The sequence below is a fragment of the Protopterus annectens genome, chromosome 12.part0, assembly GCF_019279795.1.
Source record: "Protopterus annectens isolate FY-2018-M chromosome 12.part0, PAN1.0, whole genome shotgun sequence".
Classification (NCBI taxonomy): Eukaryota; Metazoa; Chordata; order Ceratodontiformes; family Protopteridae; genus Protopterus; species Protopterus annectens.
The window spans coordinates 1288958609-1288977869 of record NC_056746.1 but is presented as its reverse complement, the minus strand read 5'-3'; the positions used below and the strand labels follow the sequence as shown (position 1 = coordinate 1288977869).

The window sequence follows — 19261 nt, the reverse complement described above, 5'->3', positions numbered from 1 at the left end:
AACTCACTAAGCTAGGCATCACCCCCTATATCACTAGGTGGGTTGCAAACTGGCTCACAGGATAGAACCCACAGTGTGAAAGTAGCTGACTCCAAGTCAGACTGCCAAACAGTCACGACTGCAGTCCCACAGGGAATGGTCCTGGATCCTCTCCTTTTTGGTATCTACTTCTCAGAAGTCCAGACCAACACAAAGGGACTCTGGCTGACAAATTTCACAGACAATTGCAAGTTGGGAGCCATTATTAACTCCCCAAGTGATGTTGACATCTTACAGAAAGGCCTCACTGAGACCAACGACTGGTGTTAGAATCATGGCCTTAAGCTCAATTCCAAAAAATGTGTCATCATTCCCTATGGGAAAAACCCAGTTCTCATGAATTACCACATTGATGGTAGTCCACTGAACACAGAAGGCATTTTAAGAGATCTGGGAACACAGATTGACAGCAACTTCTCTTTTGACCACCACATTGCCACTGTAGGCACACCTCATTAGTAAGGGTTTTGTATCCAGGAAGAAAGAGGTCATTGTCTCCGTCTACTCTTCCCTCATTAGGCCAATCATCGAGTACAATACCCCATTTGGCATGTACCTTACTAGACACCTGCAACAACTGGAGAGGCCGCAAAAGTACCTCACAAAGAGGATCCCAGGCCTTAAACACTTTTCCTATATGGACAGGCTCAAAAAACTCCAACTATTCTCTGTCTCATATCGCCTACTTAGAGGCGATCTGTGCTTGACTTAAAAATCCATGTCTGACCCAGCTCTGTTAGAAATGCTACATCTAAAGAAATCCTAAACCCTCCACACCACAAGTTCCAGAGACCTCAACCTCATTACCACAATCAACAGAACGTGCTGGAGGGACAGGTTCATAACCCAGAGACTGCCCATGCTATGGAATAGACTTCCCATACATGTCAAACAGAGCACCTCACTGGCCCTCTTCAAGAGAAATCTTATTAAGTAGATGGGAAATAGAAAATTCACCCCGGGGTTCACTCGAGTGGCTCTACTTGACAGAGGCACTGGGAACTAAGGTCGTGTGGCACGATGCCAGGGTAATCCTATAGGCTTAGTACACACCTATGAATCTATGAACCTATGCATTTCTTTCCCCTTTTTCTGTAGTGATTTAAACAAATCAGCCACTTTGTTGCCCAACAAAGCTGTGTTGTCCAGGGGGGCATCAATCAGCTTTGCCCTAAAATAATTTGGGAGGGGCTGGAGGCGTGGCCAGGAGTACCTTCTTAAGGCAGATGCTGATGCTTCAGCAGCATCATAACTGCACTTTATAGAGTGCCTGGTAACCTGGGAGGTAAGAGCCAGAAGGTAAGACAGTGAAGCTTTGGCAGCACAATCTGGTATATCAGCCAAATCTTTGGAGGCTTTCTCAAAGAGTGATAAGGTATATTTAGCCATATGTGTCTGGTAGTTAGTAGCCCTGAAGGCTAAAGTGGCAGAAGTGTAAATTTTCTTACCCAAATGCTCCATGGTTTTGCTGTCTTTGTCAGCAGGGAGAATGGTGATGGTGGGTTAAAGTTTAAATGCCTTGTAAGTGGAGATGGTAGCAGGATCTGCTGGAGGGCACTTAAGAAGATACTAGGCAGTTTCAGGAACTTTATAAAGTCTATCAGGTCTGCGTGGAGCAGGTGCCTGTGAGTCAGGGTTTGAGGATAAGGCATCTAGGAAGGCAGGCAAAATTGGAGGAACAGCAGACAGGCTTGGGGAATCCATCTGAATGAGGTCATAATATCTTTTTTGAACCTCAGTCATTTCAGGGGATTCCCACTTAAAATGGTCTTTTATCTTGGCAATGGTTTCCCAAATGGTCAAATCTTCAGTTGGGGACACAGGGTCAACAGATTTTTCCTCTGGGGAACCATACCCCAAGGGTGAAGTAAGCTGTGAGGTATAAGAAAGTGATTCTTCAGATGAGGAGCCAGATAGTTCTTCCTCTTCCGTCATGGATGGGTCTGTAGTTTGAGGCCTTGGACTCAGAATAGGAGGTGGAATGCTAGCAGTCCCTGTAGTGGTAGGCCGTAAGGCAATGAAGGCATTAAACAGACTTTAGCTGAAGGCCTGCCAGTCAGGCATGCTTTCAGATGGAGGAGAGGTATGCTTCCTTTTTTCCATCTTCTTAGAGACATGGTGGGTGTCTGAAGGGAGGAAGACTTGGAATCCGGGGACTGAAAGGAACCGGAGGGCTCCGAAGGACCAACCAAACCACTGGTCCCCCCCTGGCATCGGAAACTGATGTCAGAAAAGCCTCTATAGATGTGTGGCTTCCATGGAGGTACCTGGTATATCTGAGGAGGCAGAGCCTGAATCCTCTACCAGGCCAGTGTTGGCCACAGGCTGTGGGTTAGAAGCAAGAGGCGCAGCAGTATTGGTAGGCCTGATAGTCTTGGCTTTCATTTTGGGGAGCTCAGTAGGTACATTGGCGGCACCCCTAAGGCTATCTGTTTTAATCTTTGATTTTCTAAATAAAGGTTAAGAGTGTGCAAACGGCTGTGCAAGGTTTTGGGCACAAATGCCTGACAAATGTAGCAGGTCTTGTAGTTGTGTGACCGTCCTAAACAAAAGCGACACTGGTTGTACGCATCTTTATGAGGTATCTGACAGCTGCACTTACACTTGCCCTTTCTGAATGACATGAACAGGCATTAATTAAAAAGAAGAATGACTGAAAGGTTTCCTAATGGGGCACTTATCTGATTTTTTAAAATCCAACAGCCATGAAGGCAGGAACACCTGACGTTTGACTGCTGGCTGAAAAGTTCTGAAGGCTGGTGCATCCAGACGTCACTTTTATGGCCCATGTACCTTTAGCCACATCAGACGTCCCACGCACCATACTGTGACTGAAAACTTTTGTATACTGGCCGGACGTTCAGGTAGCAAGAGGAGTAAAACCCATATGTTGAATACTGCAACATGGGAACAGAAGGACATCTAGAGAGTACAAGGGCTATGAGTTCCCTGCTAGTCCTGTACATAACACTGTGATATGCACCAGGCAGAGATGTGTGTAACCCTAAGCACAGTATCTGCAGAGGTTTCAGAAATGTGAAAAAAAAGAAGTTATGTACTCACCATAACTTTCCACCTGTGTTGTCCATTTTTAATCTTCCTCAACATGTGGTTGTGGATTTGATCCTCGGATCCAGCTTGGATGCTTTTTACAGCTCGCAGATACTGCAAAGTCTTGAACTCCTTCCTTATTCATAATGCTCTAGTTCCTCTCCATAGCTCAGATCTCGTTTGCCGCCTTTGCATATGGATGTGGACACTGTCAGCTCTCAAGCTTTAGTGTATTCATAAGAGATAATTGAAATAATTTTTCTTCCCTTTTGGCTATCTTTAAATTTCTTTCTATTTTAACAATTTTTACCTCCCTTTTTGGTATTTTTTGCATTCTTTCTTGTTTACCTTTATGGTAACTCTTACATTACCATTGTTGGTAATTTTTCTGACTTTCTATTAAAAACAAATTCTGACCTTTTTTCTATAGTACTCGCTGTTTTAAATGGCTAAAAAGCTTTCGGGTTTCAAGAAATGCAGAAACTGTGGACAAAAGATCCCCTCTGTTGGATGTCCACAACTCCTGTATGTACTGTTTAGATCCAGCGCACTTGAAGATGTCCTGCCACGCCTGCAAAGCCTTTAACACCAGGGCATTGATAAATCATAAAAACAAATTCATATTGAAAGGACTTCTTCCAGCATCTTTTTTTCTAAGCCACTGGCTGGAGCTTAACCCTCCAAGGCAGACAAAAAAAAAAAAAAAAGAGTTCAGAAACCGCCAACTGGAACCTTCTGGATCCTCCACTCCATCTTCAAATCTGACCACAGAGCCAGCCCAGAAAATCTCAAAATGGTTGGATCCAAAGACCAAATCCATGGATCTGACTGTTTTGGATACAAGGTCTGCCTCATCTGATCCAGTTCATTAGGAGTCAAAACAGCTCCCCCAGACCTGGTATGTGTCTTCTCTGGACCCTGTCCCCTCTCGGCTACCATCCCACTTTTTAGATAGATACCATCACTCTAGGTTCCTTTCACTGGCTTCTTCTTCCCATTCTTCCAAAAGTCTTACAGAAGCCGATGTGGACAGCATGATGAGGAAGTTTCTCTTGGCACAGATTCAGAAGAGAGTTCTCCCAGCTCCTACCCCTTTGGGTGCAGTGACCTTTACCAGCACTATTTCCACCCATCTTGGCTCCTTCTCTGATCCATCCTTCGGCTTCAGGCCCTTGGATCTGAGTTTTACAGGACCATGTGTATCAGATCCGAAGACTGCCATATCCTTCAGCTCCGATACCTTCTCTGAGTGGATCAACATCTGAAGCACAGTTGTCGCATCTGAGGTGTTAGAGTCAAAAAAAAGAAAAGGGAAAAAAATAGAAATATTTAATAGAAAGTCAGAAAAAATATAAGAGTTACCGTAAAGGTAAAAGAGAAAGAATGCGAAAAATACCAACAATGGTAACTAAGTTACGCTGATGAAGTGTAGGAAAAGGGAAGTAAAAAAAATAGTTAAAATAGAAAGAAATGTAAAGATAGACAAAAGGGAAGAAAAATTATTTCAGTTATCTCTTATGAATACACTAACGCTCAAGAGCTGACAGCGACTATATCTGTACACAACAGCAGCACATGAGATTTGAGATATGGAGGGGGACTAAAGCATTAGCTCGAGAGTTTGTAGCATCCATGAGGTGTAAAAAGTGGCCAAGATGGATCTGAGGAACATATCCAAACCCACATGTTGAGGAAGGAATGAAAATTGGCATCAGATCTAGGGATATCAGAAGAGGATATCCCAACAGTTACACAGACTTCACTCAGATATCTTATTTCTTGGAATCCAACACTTATCCTGTACACCATAGCATTATGACCACTCTTATCCACTGCCCTAAACAGGATGTTTTATTGTCTGGATGGTCTACATCACAAAGTTTCATTGTCCCTTTCCCAATACCCTTTGATAATAATAAGTTATGTACCTACCATAACGTTCCATGTTAGTTGTCTTCTCTTGCTTGATGGGTTCGAGCCATCCTCGACGACTGCACTTGCTAAGCTCGAGAGTCACTTTTACCAGCTCGAGGCAGCCCCATATCCCATGATGCAAGGCGGTAAGTACCCAGATCTCGTTTGATGACAAAGGGCAATAGCACCAAGCATAAAATACTTCCAAAAGGAAGAAAGAAAACTTACAGATGGAAGAAGGACCAGGTCTGAATGGTCTTCAGCATAACAGTTTCTTATAACAAGGTCTGTCCAGGCCAGGGGAAGGAGGGAGGTCGGGCAAGAGAAGGAAGAGAAGACAACTAACATGGAACGTTATGGTAGGTACATAACTTAATGTTAAGTTGTCAATCTCGCCTTCATTTGCTTGATGGGACCGCGTCCTAGCACCTCTATCCTGGGTGGCTCAATGGAACAAACTCTTGAGGACTGTAGAGCCAAAACTGGCTCTGTCCCTGGAGGCCAAGTCCAATTTGTAATGGGAAACAAAAGTGTGAGGAGTGGCCCAAGTGGCGCTGCACAAATAGTGTCTAAAGGAAGTCTAGCTTGAAAAGCCAGAAGTAGCTAAGCTCTCCAGTTGAATGTGCTTTAGGTTTTGAGCACAGCTGTTTTCCCCTGAGCAGATAAATTTCAGAGATGACCGAAGAAAGCCATCTGGACAAGGTCACTTTAGAAACAGGAAGGCCTTTTTATTATCCATAGGAAACAAAAGTTGATCAGATTTTCTAAATTTTTTGTTCTGTCCAAATAATATCTAAGTTGTGGACATCAAGATAATGTAGCTTTTGTTCAGCTCTATCTGAATAGTTAGGAAAAATACAGGAGATCAATGGATTGATTCAAATTGTTCTTTGAAGCGACCTTAGGCAAAAAGGTTGGGTTAGTTCTCAAAGATACTCTGTCTTTGTGAAAACCAAATAGGGGTCGAACCAAAGAGCATGAAGTTCAGACACCCTCCTGGCGATGTAATAGCCACTAGGAATAAAGTTTTCCAAGAAAGATATTTCAGGAAACAAGAAACAGCTGGCTCGAAGGGGAAGAATCAAGGATGTCAGCACTAAATTTAGATCCCACTGAGGAGGAGAATTCCTGATTGGAGGCTTTAGTAGGAAAATTCCTTTCAAGAAGGCCCTGCAGAGCCTATGGGACATAATATTATGATCTGCTATCCCGACATGAAAATTGGAAATAGCAGCCAATTGAACTCTGACTGTGGAAGAAGAGGAGCCTGCATGAAAATCTCTGCTAAGAAGTCCAGGACTGCCTGAACAGGGGCAGTAAAAGGATCAATATTCTTGGCCTTAGCCCAATAAGAGAAACGTTTCCATTTGCTTGTATAAATCCTCCTGGTAGAGGATTTTAATGATGTCTCTAACTGGGTTAGAGATCAAAGGAAGCCTGGCTAAGGAAGGAAGTGGAGCAACCATGCTGTGAGGTTGAGAGAAGGGATTGACCGGTGCAGCTGACCCGATTGGTGAATCAGAAGATCTGGCACTGGGTCCAGATGGCTGCACCAAAAGGTGATGATGGAGGAACGGAACCAAACTTGTCGAGGCCAGTAAGGGGCAATGAGAATCAATTTGGCTCTCAAAGCGGTAGCTTTCTGGATAACCTGAGGGATCAGAGGAAATGGAGGAAGGCATAAAGAAGTCCCTGGGGCCAATCCTGGGTCAGAGCGTCTCTGGGGATGGTCTGATAGAGGAAGAGGCAGAAGAAGTCTGGACATTTGCTGTTTTGGGGAGTAGCAAAAGATCGCAACATGGACCCATTCCAGAAAAATCTCTTCCGCTATAGATTGCTTGAGAGACCACTCGTGAGGCATGAGAATAGCTCTGCTCAATCTGTCCGCTACAATGTTGGTTTTCCCAGGGATATGCGTTGCTACCAGAAACCGATGAGAGGAGATCGCCCATTGCCATAGTCTGGCGCTTCTCGACACAAGGGGTAGGACTTGGTTCCGCCCTGTTTGTTGATATACCAAACTACAGACATGTTGTCTGTGTGGACTGCAATTGTCCCTACGGAAGAAAGTCGTTGAGGGCTTGCAACGATAAAAGCACTGCTCTCATCTCCAGGACATTTATGTGCAGATGGTACTCGAGCGGCTGCCACGTCCATGAACCATCCTGCCCTGATAATGACCCCCACCCGATCAGGGAGGCATCCGTGGTGACAGTGGCTATCGGGGATGGGGTACAAAGTACCTGCCTTGGTGAACCTGAGGAGATGTGATCCACCAAGCAAGATGCTCTTTGCAAGTCTGTGTCACCAGAATCTGGTGACGTATGACCATTGTGTGAACAGCATCCACTGAAGAAGGCGCATGTAGAATCGAGCCAGGGAAGAAGAGTAATAGAACCATTCTGGCCTGTACTTTCTTGTTGGCCAGAATGATCCTGACATGACTCTGAATGTCTGAAACTCTTTGATCTGTAAGGGTAGCTGACATCCGAACAGTGTTTAAGTTTGCGCCTATGAAGGTAATAGACTGGCAGGCGATAAGGATGACTTTTCAGTTGATCGAGATGCCCAAATGAGAACAAAGATTTATTGTGTAATCCCTGGCTTGTATAAGCTGATGCCTGGTGGTGGCTGACAGGAGCCAGTCGTCGAGATACGGAAACACCTGGAATCCTTGGCGTCTCAGGTGAGCCGTGACCACTGCCATGCATTTGGTGAACACTCTGGGGGCTGTAGTGAGACCAAAGGGCAGGGCTCTGAACTGGAAATGACTGGACCCCAGCCGAAGCGGAGAAATCTCCTAATTTTGATGTGATAGTCGCATCCTGAAGATCTATTGAGCACATCCAGTTGTCCTTCTGTAAGAAGGGCAGAATTGACTGAAGAGTGACCATTCGAATCTTGTCTTCCTGACAGACTTGTTGAGTCTGCTGAGATCCAATATTGGTCTCCAGTCTCCCGTCTTTTGGGGACCAAAAGAACCTTGAGTAGATTCCGGGCTCTGAATGGTCTGTTGTAACTGGCTGAATGGCTCTTTTGCAGTAGTTTTGAGACTTCTAACTCTGCAATTTGGTACATCTGGAAGGGAATTTGAGGGAAAGGACTTTCCTCGAAAGGAATTATGTAACCCTTGGATATGATCGACTGTACCCATCTGTCTTGAGTGAGGGAATGCCAGGCTTCTGGGTACAGTGATAATCTTCCCGACTGCCTCCAAGGAGGGACAGCCGGGCAACATCTCAGGGATGCTGAAAGGGCTTGTCAGAGAGAGGCTCTCTGTTTCCTGGTTTTGGACCCCTCTGCCTCTAGGCGTCTGTTGTTGTTACCCCTCTGCCTCTAGGGGTAAACTGACCACGTGAATCCGGCGTGACTCCTTGGGATTTGGAACCACATTTTTCCACCTTTCTGTCCTTTGGGATAAGGTCTAGAAGGGGTGGAAAACGGACTCCTACAGCAGAAAGAGTCTTGCCGTCCTGTTCGCACCTGGTCAAAGTTTCCTTCACCTGAGGGCCAAACAAAGCTGACCCATCAAAGGGAGAATTTGTGAAGGACGCCTTGAAGGGATCTGCAAAATCACATAGCCGCATCCAGGCTTGGCGTCTAAGAGCCACACCTGTACCTGCGGCTCTACTCGCTCCATCAGCAGCATAAGATATTAGCCACATGGAGGAGTTTGCAATGGAATTAAGGGTTCCTAGCTAGCAATCTTTTCTTGAGCTCCTGCAGCTGTAGGATCCTGTACTACTTCACCCAGCTCCTTAAGGATATCCCTCTGGAGTCTGGTGAAGTGACATATAATTCAGCGCAAAGGTCGCTGAGGAAAACATCCGCTACTACCTATCCATGGTCCTAGAGTCCTTATTAGGAGGATGGGCACGGAAGGATCTGCAAGTTCCTTCTTGGTGGCGCAGCCACCACCATGGCATCAGCGGGACACCCTTAGTGAGGAATTGCTTGTCCCCGGGGCAGTGATAAATTTTGAAGGCCTCCTAGGGACTGGCTCTACAGAGTCAGGAGCTGCCCACGCCTTCGGCAATAACCTGCATAAGGGGTCGAAGGCGGAGACACCAGGAGGTGGAGGGCCGAGATCCAAACGCCTCTAGGTATACTGACTCATCCTCAGAGGGATTGTTGGTGGGCCAGTTTCCCTCTGTTTAAGGAGTTCTAGGATGTCTGAGAAGGAGACATCCTCAGAGGGGATCTAGGGATCCCTCTGACTCATCAAAGTCAGTATCCGAAGTGACAGACTCGGGAGTCTACATGTTTCCTCTTACAAGTCCTCTTCCTAGGAGGATCTCCCGAAACATCAGGAGAATCCTCGGAAGAAATTCCCAATGGGGAAACCTGAGGCGGAGGATCTCTGGGTCCTGTAGCAAGAGAAGTGGCAGAGATGTCAACAGGCACTATAGAGGGAGGAGCTACGAACAGACTGCTGACTGATACCAGTGGCCAGCACACTCTTCATCACCTCGAATGCTCCCTCCCAGGCAGGTCCGAGAGAACCCGTCAAGAACTAGGAACTCCAGGGACCAAGTCTCGAGGCAGATGTCAGCCGAGCTCACCAAGGCCGAGGCTCCAAGGGAAGAGCGGGCTCGGACAAGGGTCCGATGCCACTCACCCCTCGGAGGAGACCATGGAAGCCCGACCACGAATCCCTCTAAGGAAGGTCTCGAAGAGGAGATAAGAGTAGAGGCTGAAGGAACAGAAGGGGTATCTGTCCTCCAGCCGTAGCAGTAACCATTCGAAGACTCCAACTCCAAGCTCTGGGGTAGAGTTGAAGGAGGAACTGTAACGGGGTGTGGACCAACAGTCGTCTGTTGAGATGGACTATGTAACATTTGGGCCAGTACCTGTGACTTAAGTAATCTGCTGACCACTCTCTCTAGGTCATGGTCTGAAAGTCTGGATGACCTTGAAGATCGGCTCCGATGGCTCCGTTCCGAAAGGAGAGGTGAAGATCGGCTCCAAGGAAGGAGACCTCGACCTCTTCCTGGAATGAGCCATCGGAACCGATACTATAGATCCTGTCGGAGCCGAAGACTTATCGGAGCCGACAGGAAGCCTCGATGCATCGGCTACAGCCACAAAAGTAACGGTGTCGGAGCCGATCGGAGCCGACACCGATGCCTGTGCCACATGGTGGTCGATGCAGAATCGGCACCGATAGCCATCGGTGCCGATAAGCCAGAATCGGCTCCAGCCGATCTCGACTCAGAAGCGTGGTTGGGCCGCGGCCTTATACACAGAAGCCTGGGCCTTGGAAGATTTGGCTGATTTTGATGGAGCCGACTTAGCGGAGAGCCCTCCGGCCAGAACCTAAGTATCAGCTTGTTTCATCTTTCCTGCAGGACTCTCTGGCTGAAGGAATATCAAATTGCACAGAAGTCCTGCAGGTGAAGAGGCCCTATGCAATACAGGCAAGAAGTGTGACCGTCTGTCAGACACATCTTCTGACAGCACGAGTCACACATCTTAAAGCCTGAGACCCTCTCCTTTGACATGGTGTTTCACAACACACACACACCAGTCAAGAATTAAATTAAATAAAATACCAAAAGGTATTACTAGAAAAACAAACACACACACCTAACAGGGGGATGGGATAAAGTTTGACTAAAAAATTAGTAGAGACAGGGATTTTCTGTCAGAAAATCTATATAATTAACAAAACTAAAAATTAAAGGGTTTTAGCAAAAGGGGCTTAAATATCAAAATAGTGAATCACTTACCAGGAGCTGGTAAAAGGAGGACCTCATAAGCGACAGCGAGATCTGGGTACTTACCGCCTTGCATCATGGGATATGGGGCTGCCTCGAGCTGGTAAAAGTGACTCTCGAGCTTAGCGGATCGAACCCATCAAGCAAGAATGAAGGCGAGATTGACAACTTAACATATGGCCTATTTAGGGTCTTCTTCCCAAACTACAGAAGCTTGTGTGCTTTTTTGTCATAAACCATATATCATCCAGTCACTTTGCTGACAACCTGATGAGTTCCCATCCATTTCAACCAGATAAGCATTTATTTCATCTGCAAATTTGTTGAATTCATCTGTTAGATGTAAAAACTCAAATGTGCCTGTTTTATAAGAGAGACCCAGGAGCACTTTCTGGTTACAGCCACACAGTGTTTATGTAGAACTTACAACACAGGACCGAAAGATAATGTTCATTAGCATCTCTTACCTTTAACCATCTTTGCTCTTGTGACAGGCATTTATCTTTTTTTTTCCCATACAACTATTTATTTGTTTTTTCAATCAAAATAAACATTTCAAACAATTAGAACATGAAAAAGAAAGAAACAACAAAATAATCAACTATTTATAACTATATACAATGATCCATAACGTTTAGTTTAAATTATATACACCATTAATATTTGCCCAACAGAACTTGCAATTTCTGCAAAGCTAGTCTTTTATGAGTTATGTTAGATGTTCTTATGAAAATAGTTTGCATTTCTTTTTTAACAGGCATTTATCTTTTGATGAAAGTCTTGAGCAAAGCCATGACATGCATTCTTTTCTGCAGTGTCACCTTAAATATAAACTGGACTTTTAAGTGCAAGTATTATCTCAAGCCCAGTGTGTGTGTTCCTGTAACAGCTTTTGAACAATTTCTACCTGAGGGCATCAGTTCTCAATATCAAACTCTACTGTTTTGACCATATGGCTTACTTCTCTGAACCTTGAGCTTCCAGACTGAGGATTACACATCAGGCATAGTATTCCTCTGTGGAGGTAAAGAAAAGACAGTATCTATGCTGTCACAGTTTTTTGTTATGCCCTACTGCTTCCTGAAAAGGCCAGACATGTAATGGCATTCAACATATACATTCTTGTACATGCAAAACAATAGAAACCTGCTGGCCACTTATTACTCATTCATGACCTCAAAAATTAGAAGTTATGTACCTACCATAACGTTCCATGTTAGTTGTCTTCTTCTCGCCTTCTTTCTTGCTGGATGGGTTCGGAGCCAATCCTCGGCTCCGACTCGGCCACTCTAAAAGCTCGAGAGCTAGTTCCACCGGCTCGAGGCTCCCCTATATCCCACAATGCTAGGTGGTAACTCCTCAGATCTCGTTTGAAGCTAAGGCCAGCAAGAAAATTCCATAAGGAACAAGGAAAAAAAAAAAAAAAAAACTCCTCTAGGTCTGTCCTGGCTAGGGGGAAGGAGGGTGGGACGCAAGAAAGAAGGCGAGAAGACAACTAACATGGAACGTTATGGTAGGTACATAACTTCTAAATGTTAAGTTGTCAATCTCGCCTTCATTCTTGCTGGATGGGACCGCATCCCTAGCACCTTGTCCCGGGTGGCCTATCGGAACAGACTCTTGACTACAGTGGAACCAAAGTTGGCTCGGTCTCTAGAGGCCAAGTCCAACTTATAATGAGAAATGAAGGTATGGGGAGAAGCCCAAGTAGCTGCAGAACAAATCGAATCAATAGGCAGCCTATCTTGGAAAGCTATGGAAGTGGCTAAAGCTCTAGTTGAATGAGCCCTGGGTTTGGATGGCAACTGTTAATGTCTTATCTCATACACTAGGGTAATCAACAAAATAAGCCATCTAGAGAGAGACACTTTAGAAACTGGAAGGCCCATTCTACCTTCTGCATAAGAAACAAACAGTTGGTCAGATTTCCTGAATTGTTTGGTCCTGTCTAAATAGTACCTAAGTTGGCGATGAACATCTAAACAGTGTAACTTTTGTTCTGACCTATTAGAATAATTTGGGAAGAAAACAGGAAGCTCAATGGTTTGATTCAAATTTGCCAGTGAAGCTACCTTGGGCAAAAAGGACGGGTTAATACGTAAGGACACCCTATCCTTATGAAAAACAAGATAAGGGGGTCGACAACACAGAGCATGGAGTTCAGAGACTCTTCTAGCTGAAGTGATAGCTACTAAGAAGAGTGTTTTCCAAGAAAGTAACTTTATTGAACATGAAGCCGCAGGTTCAAAGGGGGAAAGAATTAAGGACGTCAGAACCAAGTTGAGATCCCATTGGGGAGGAGGGTCTCTGATGGGTGGTTTTAGATGAAAAACTCCCTTTAAAAAGGCTTTGTAGAGTTTGTGAGACATAATGGAGGACTCTGAAACTCCAACATGAAAGTTCGAAATTGCTGCCAACTGAACTCTAATGGTAGATGGAGACAAACCTGAATGGAAAAGTTCGGCTAGAAAGTCTAGAACTGATTGAATGGAAGCAGTGAAAGGATCTATATGCTTTGACTGCGCCCAATAGGAAAAACGTTTCCACTTGTTATGATAAATCTTCCAAGTGGAAGATTTATGAGAGGCTATCAAGATATCTATAACTTAGTGAGATATCAGAGGAAGACTGGCTAAAGTTGGAATTGGAGGAACCGCACTGTGAGGTTCAGAGAAGGAAGGGAGTGGTGCAACTGACCTGACTGATGGGTCAAGAGGTCTGGAACTGGGTCCAGATGCCAAGGTTGCTCCAGCAGATAATGGTGGAGAAATGGGAACCAAACCTGTCGAGGCCAGTAAGGGGCAATGAGGATCATGGAAGCTTCCTGAGCGATGGCTTTCTGTATCAGCTGAGATATTAGTGGGAAGGGAGGAAAAGCATACAGAAGTCCCTGGGGCCAAACGTGCACTGGAGCGTCTCTGCTGGGGTGGGCTGGTTGGGGAAAGAGGGTGAAAAAATCGTCGCACTTGCTGTTTTGGGGAGTAGCGAAAAGGTCGCAGCAAGGGCCTTTCGAAAAACTTTCTCCAACACTGAATTCTTCAGAGACCACTCGTGAGGCATGAGAATAGCTCTGCTCAATTTGTCTGCAATCACATTGGACTTCCCAGGGATGTGCATTGCTAACAGAAGTCGCTGAGAAGAAATCGCCCATTGCCACAGTCTGAGAGCCTCTCGACATAGGGGGTAAGATCTGGTTCCGCCTTGTTTGTTGATGTACCACACTACAGACATATTGTCTGTCTGAATTGCTATAGTTCCCTTGGGAAGAGAGTCTTGTAAAGCTTGCAATGCTAGAAGCACTGCTCTCATCTCTAGGATGTTTATGTGCAAGTGGCACTCGAATGGTTGCCACATGCCCTGGACCGTCCTGCCCTGGTAATGCCCACCCCCCCACCCGATCAGGGAGGCGTCTGTTGTCACTGTAGCAACTGGAGGGGGAGGGACGAAAGATCTTCCTAGGAGGAGCTGGGGAGATGTGATCCACCAAGAGAGGTGATTCTTGCACGACTGAGTTATCCGAATAGGATGGGACATTGGAAGTCTTTGGTAAGACCATTGTGTGAAAAGCATCCATTGTAAAATTCTCATATGGAAGCGAGCTAATGGTAGAAGGGGGATGACAGCCGCCATAATTCCTAAGATTTTCAGGATCAGTCTGGCTTTGACTTTGTTGCTCTGCAAGACAAGAGAGACCTGCCTGTGTATGTCTGCTATTCTCTGCTCTATGAGTCTGGCTGACATATTGACTGTGTCTAGATTTGCACCTATGAAGGTAATAACACGACAAGGCAAGACAGATTTTTCGTAGTTTATTGAAATGCCTAGTGCCTGACATGTGTGAAAGGTGTAGTCTCTGGCGAGAAGTAAAAGATGCTTGGTGGGGGCTGTAAGGAGCCAGTCATCTAAATAAGGAAACACCTGGAATCCTTGTCGTCTCAGATGAGAGGCTACCACTGCCATGCATTTGGTAAACACTCGGGGGGCTGAAGTGAGACCAAAGGGCAGGGCTCTGAATTGAAAACGACTGGTTCCCAGCCTGAAGCTGAGAAACCTCCTGGAGCGTCGACTCATTCTGATGTGATAGTACGCGTCCTGGAGATCTATCGAGCACATCCAGTTGTCCCGCCCCAAAAGGGGTAGAATGGACTGCAGCGTGACCATCCGGAACTTTGTTTTCTTGACAAAGTTGTTCAAGTTGCTGAGATCCAGAATGGGTCTCCAGTCCCCTGTTTTCTTTGGAACCAAAAAGAATTTGGAGTAGATTCCGGATCCTGTTTGGTCTGCTGGAACTGGTTGAATGGCTCTTTTTGCGAGCAGCTTTGAAATTTCTAAAGCTGCTTGTTCCCTTTGACTGGGTGGAACGTCTGGAAGGGATTTTTCAGATTGCTTCAGAATGAAAAGGAAAGGGATTCTGTAGCCTTCGGAAATGATAGACTGTACCCACTTGTCTTGAGTTAGGGATAGCCAGGCTTCTGGGTACAGTGACAACCTTCCCCCGACTGCCTCCAAAGGTGGACAGTCGGGCAACACCTCAGGGATGCTGAAAGGGCTTGTCGGAAAAGGATTCTCGACTGCCCTTATTCTGCGGGCCCCCTCTACCTCTAGGATGGCATCTACCATTATTGTTCCCCCCACTGCCTCTAGAGGGGAATCGACTCTGTGCGTCAGGCAAATCTCCTTGAGATTGTTTGCGGAACCACATCTTTCCCCTCTTCTGGCCTTTGGGGTAAGGCCTAGAAGGAGTAGAAAAACGGATTCCAACGGCAGAGAGAGTTTTGCCATCAGTCTCGCACCTAGTCAGGGTTTCCTTCACTTGAGGACCAAAGAGGGATGATCCATCAAAGGGGGAATTAGTGAAGGATGCCTTGAAAGGGTCCGCAAAGTTACATAGCCACATCCAGGCGTGCCTACACAAGGCTACACCTGTACCTGCCGCTCTACTTGCTCCATCCGCCGCATATGAAAGGAGGCGCATGGAGGAGTTAGTTATAGAATTAAGGGTTGCCAGCTGAGAGTTCATCCTATCCTGAAAACCCACAGCTGTTGGGTCCTTCAACATTTCACTCGCTTCCTTGAGCAAATCCCTCTGAAGACGAGTGAAATGACACAGGTAATTCAGCGATCTCATAGTAAAGGTCGCTGACGAGAACATCCGCTTCCTGTACCTGTCCATCGACCTAGACTCTTTGTTAGGAGGATGAACAGGCACCGAAGGATCAGCTAACTCCTTCTTGGTGGCCGCAGCCACCACCATAGCATCAACAGAGACGCCTTTGGTCAAAAATTCTTTGTCCTTGGGGGCCGTAATGAATTTTGATGGTCTCCTGGGAGTGGGTTCCACTGAGTCAGGAGCCGCCCAAGCCTTCTTTGCCACCACTTGCATAAGGGGGTCAAAGGGAGGGGACACGCAGGAGGTGGAAGGGCGAGAGCCAAACGCCTCAAGATACACTGATTCATCCTCTGAAGGGTTGAGGGCTGGCCAAGTCCCCCTCTGTTTTAAGATTTCAAGGATGTCTACAAAGGAGACATCTTCAGAGGGGGAACGAGGGGAACCTTCAGAATCCTCTAAATCAGTGTCAGAGGTGACAGACTCAGGGGAGTCAATGTGCTTCCTCTTGCACTGCCTCTTCCTAGGGGGCTCTCCTACAGGATCAGGAGAGGCCTCGGAAGAGGAGGAGATCCCCACTGGGGAAACTTGAGGAGCTGGCTCTCTACGGTCGGGGATGAGAGAGTGAGTAGAAATCACCAGAGGCACCATGGGGGGAAGGGCAGAAGGAGCTGACTGTGGAGTTGAACCTGGTTCTAACACGCTCCTCATGACCTCGAAGGCACCCCTGTCAGGCAGAGCCAGAGGTCTCCATTCCGAAAAACTGAAAACCTCCCCCAGCACCGACAGTGATGGCTCCGAGGCCGATGTCAGAGCCGAACTCACCAGTGCTGAAGCACCGAGAGGGAGAGCGGGGTCGGACAAGGGTCCGATGCCACTCGCCCCCTCGGAGCCGACGAGGGAAGTCCGGCGCCGAGATTCTTCCAAGGAAGACATCAGAGCAGACGACGGAACCGAAGACAAAGGTATCAGTTCCGACGCCACCACAGTCTTGGGTCTGAGCCGCCCCGGCTCCGAACTCAAAAGAGTCAGAGGAGGAACATTTTGAGTGATGGGAATCATTCTCGACTGATGAGTCAGACTTTGAAGCATCTGGGCTAGTGCCTCGGACTTAAGAAGTCGACTCACTACTCTCTGAAGGTCATGGTCCGATAACCTGGAAGACCTAGAAGAGTGGGATCTATGGCTCCGTTCAGACAGCAAAGGAGATGCTGGAGCCGAATGAACGGAGCCGATAGATGGAGATCGGGACCGTTTTCTAGATGTCGGTTCCGACAACTTGATCGGGGCCGACTCAGCTATGTCTTCCTCGGCTCCAGCCGGAGCCGAGGACACCGTAGGGACTTTTATTTGAGATTCATCGGCTCCGGCCGGAGCCAATGTTCGAATAGCCTTAGGACCTCCAGAAGACGGCTCAGAGACTGGAGCCGAAGGTCTGGAATGCTTCGAGGGTTTCCCCGATGATTGAGTCGAGGGACCCTCAGGCTTCAATAAACCCCTTAAAATGAGTTTATTTTTCGCTCCTGCAGGACTCTAGGGCTGAAGCCATGGCAAACAGCACATGAGTCCTGCAGGTGCAAAGGTCCCAGGCAGTACACACAAGAAGTGTGACCGTCTGTCAGAGACATCTTCTGACAGCATGAGTCACACTTCTTAAAGCCTGAGACCTTTGATTCCTTAGACATATCTAAGGGGAAAGTGTAACCACACAACACACACACACACACACACACACCGATTACACTTAAAAAATAATTAAACTAACTTAAATTAAGTTAAAGATAATTATTAATAAAATCCCTACAAAACACAGTCACTCACTACTAGGAAGGGAGGGACTGGGCCTAAGGCCTGAGGGAAAATTTCTATAGTTTTTTTGGAAAAAGGGGGTGGAAATTAACAGGGAATGGATAGACTGCTTTACAATAACTCTGTATAAAAAACTAACTTAAAATAAGGGGAAAAAGGCTAAGAAAACTAGTTTCTATACCAAAACTAACCTGAGCCGGTAAGAACGCAACTCGATCGCTGTAGCGGCAAACGAGATCTGAGGAGTTGCCGCCTAGCATTGTGGGATATAGGGGAGCCTCGAGCCAGTGGAACTAGCTCTCGAGCTTTTAGAGTGGCCGAGTCGGAGCCGAGGATCGGCTCCGAACCCATCCAGCAAGAATGAAGGCGAGATTGACAACTTAACATTGCTGCTGTATTCTCTGTACACTAGCAGCAATAATATTGCAGTACATGGTTCCACTCTCTCTTCCTGACTTTTAGCTAATCAAGCCTGCCACCAGCCTGGATGACCCTCAGGCTTCTTGGGTCACTTATCAATCCCAGGTCAGCAGCAGTGCAAGCTGATATCCCACCAGTGAGCAGCAGGCCTCACAGACTTCTTAATTCCAGTCAGCTATACAGTCAGGCTGACCAAGTTTATCTTGTCTTTGAAACAAAGCAGAGAGATTTCACTGGTGTTCCTGCTGTTCTTTATACCTATTTCAAGATGTCACTTTCACTCCTAAAACTTGCATGAGATCAGCAGTACTATCCAACATTCACACATATCACTTCTGCAATGTAGTAGCTTGTCTGCATAATGGCAGCAGAGCAAACTTGTCAATCAAAGGATTTCATAATGCTAAATAGGTGCAGTACTTTAACAATAATTACCCAAGTATGTATTTGCCACAAAGCTTGTATTTCCTTTTATTTCCATACTGCCATCATCGCGACAAACTTGGCCATCATTCCACATGAGATCAAACCCTCCAATATGTTTCTCTTTTCCTGTTAGTCTGGGTTATGAAAAATGAAATAAAGGTCAAATGTAAGTTTTATAGACAGACAGATGCAGATATATTATCCAAAGCATTGCATATTACTTTTATTCCGACATGTCAGTGGGCTACTCACAGGTCAAATCAAAACTGCAGAATAATCTGCTCTCCACATACATAATTTTCCCTATGAACAGAAGTGCAGCAAATTACAATGAATATGTATATTGTTTCAGCAGCTTTCATGCATACTATTAAAATTCTGTAACATATAATTATGTGGTGTGGCTTTAAGAAAGAAAATACTCCGGAAAATTTGGAGACTGCAAGCATAATACATTAATATTTTAAATGGGATTTATTTTACTTACCTGTGTTTTACAGTAAATAAATAATTAAATACTCTTATCATTCATTTGTGGCACATGGGTTTGCCTGTACGTTGGAATTTTTTGTTAGTACTGCCTGCTAATATAAAGCTTCCAGAGGTCACCTGGATGGCAGTATGACAGACTACATCATTTTTGATTTTGCTGGAAATATTCTGGTATTTATCTCAGAAAAGTGTAGATTGCTATCTTTAAGTGGGGAGATGCAGAGAGCTACCCTTAGTGATGACATTTCTATACACTTCGTCTTTTACATGCGTGATAGCATAAGAA

The 19261-nt window shown here is 45.8% G+C and overlaps 1 protein-coding gene across 2 annotated transcripts in view; it reads right to left on the bottom strand.

Annotated features, from left to right (window-relative positions):
* TTLL9 (tubulin tyrosine ligase like 9) overlaps window positions 1-19261 on the bottom strand; it is a 787629-nt gene that overhangs the window by 43099 nt on the left and 725269 nt on the right. For both annotated transcript variants that reach the window (XM_044090338.1, XM_044090339.1), the window contains one exon: window positions 18493-18617. In XM_044090338.1, coding sequence (XP_043946273.1) covers window positions 18493-18617 — 125 coding nt within the window. The remainder of the gene's footprint in view (window positions 1-18492; window positions 18618-19261) is intronic.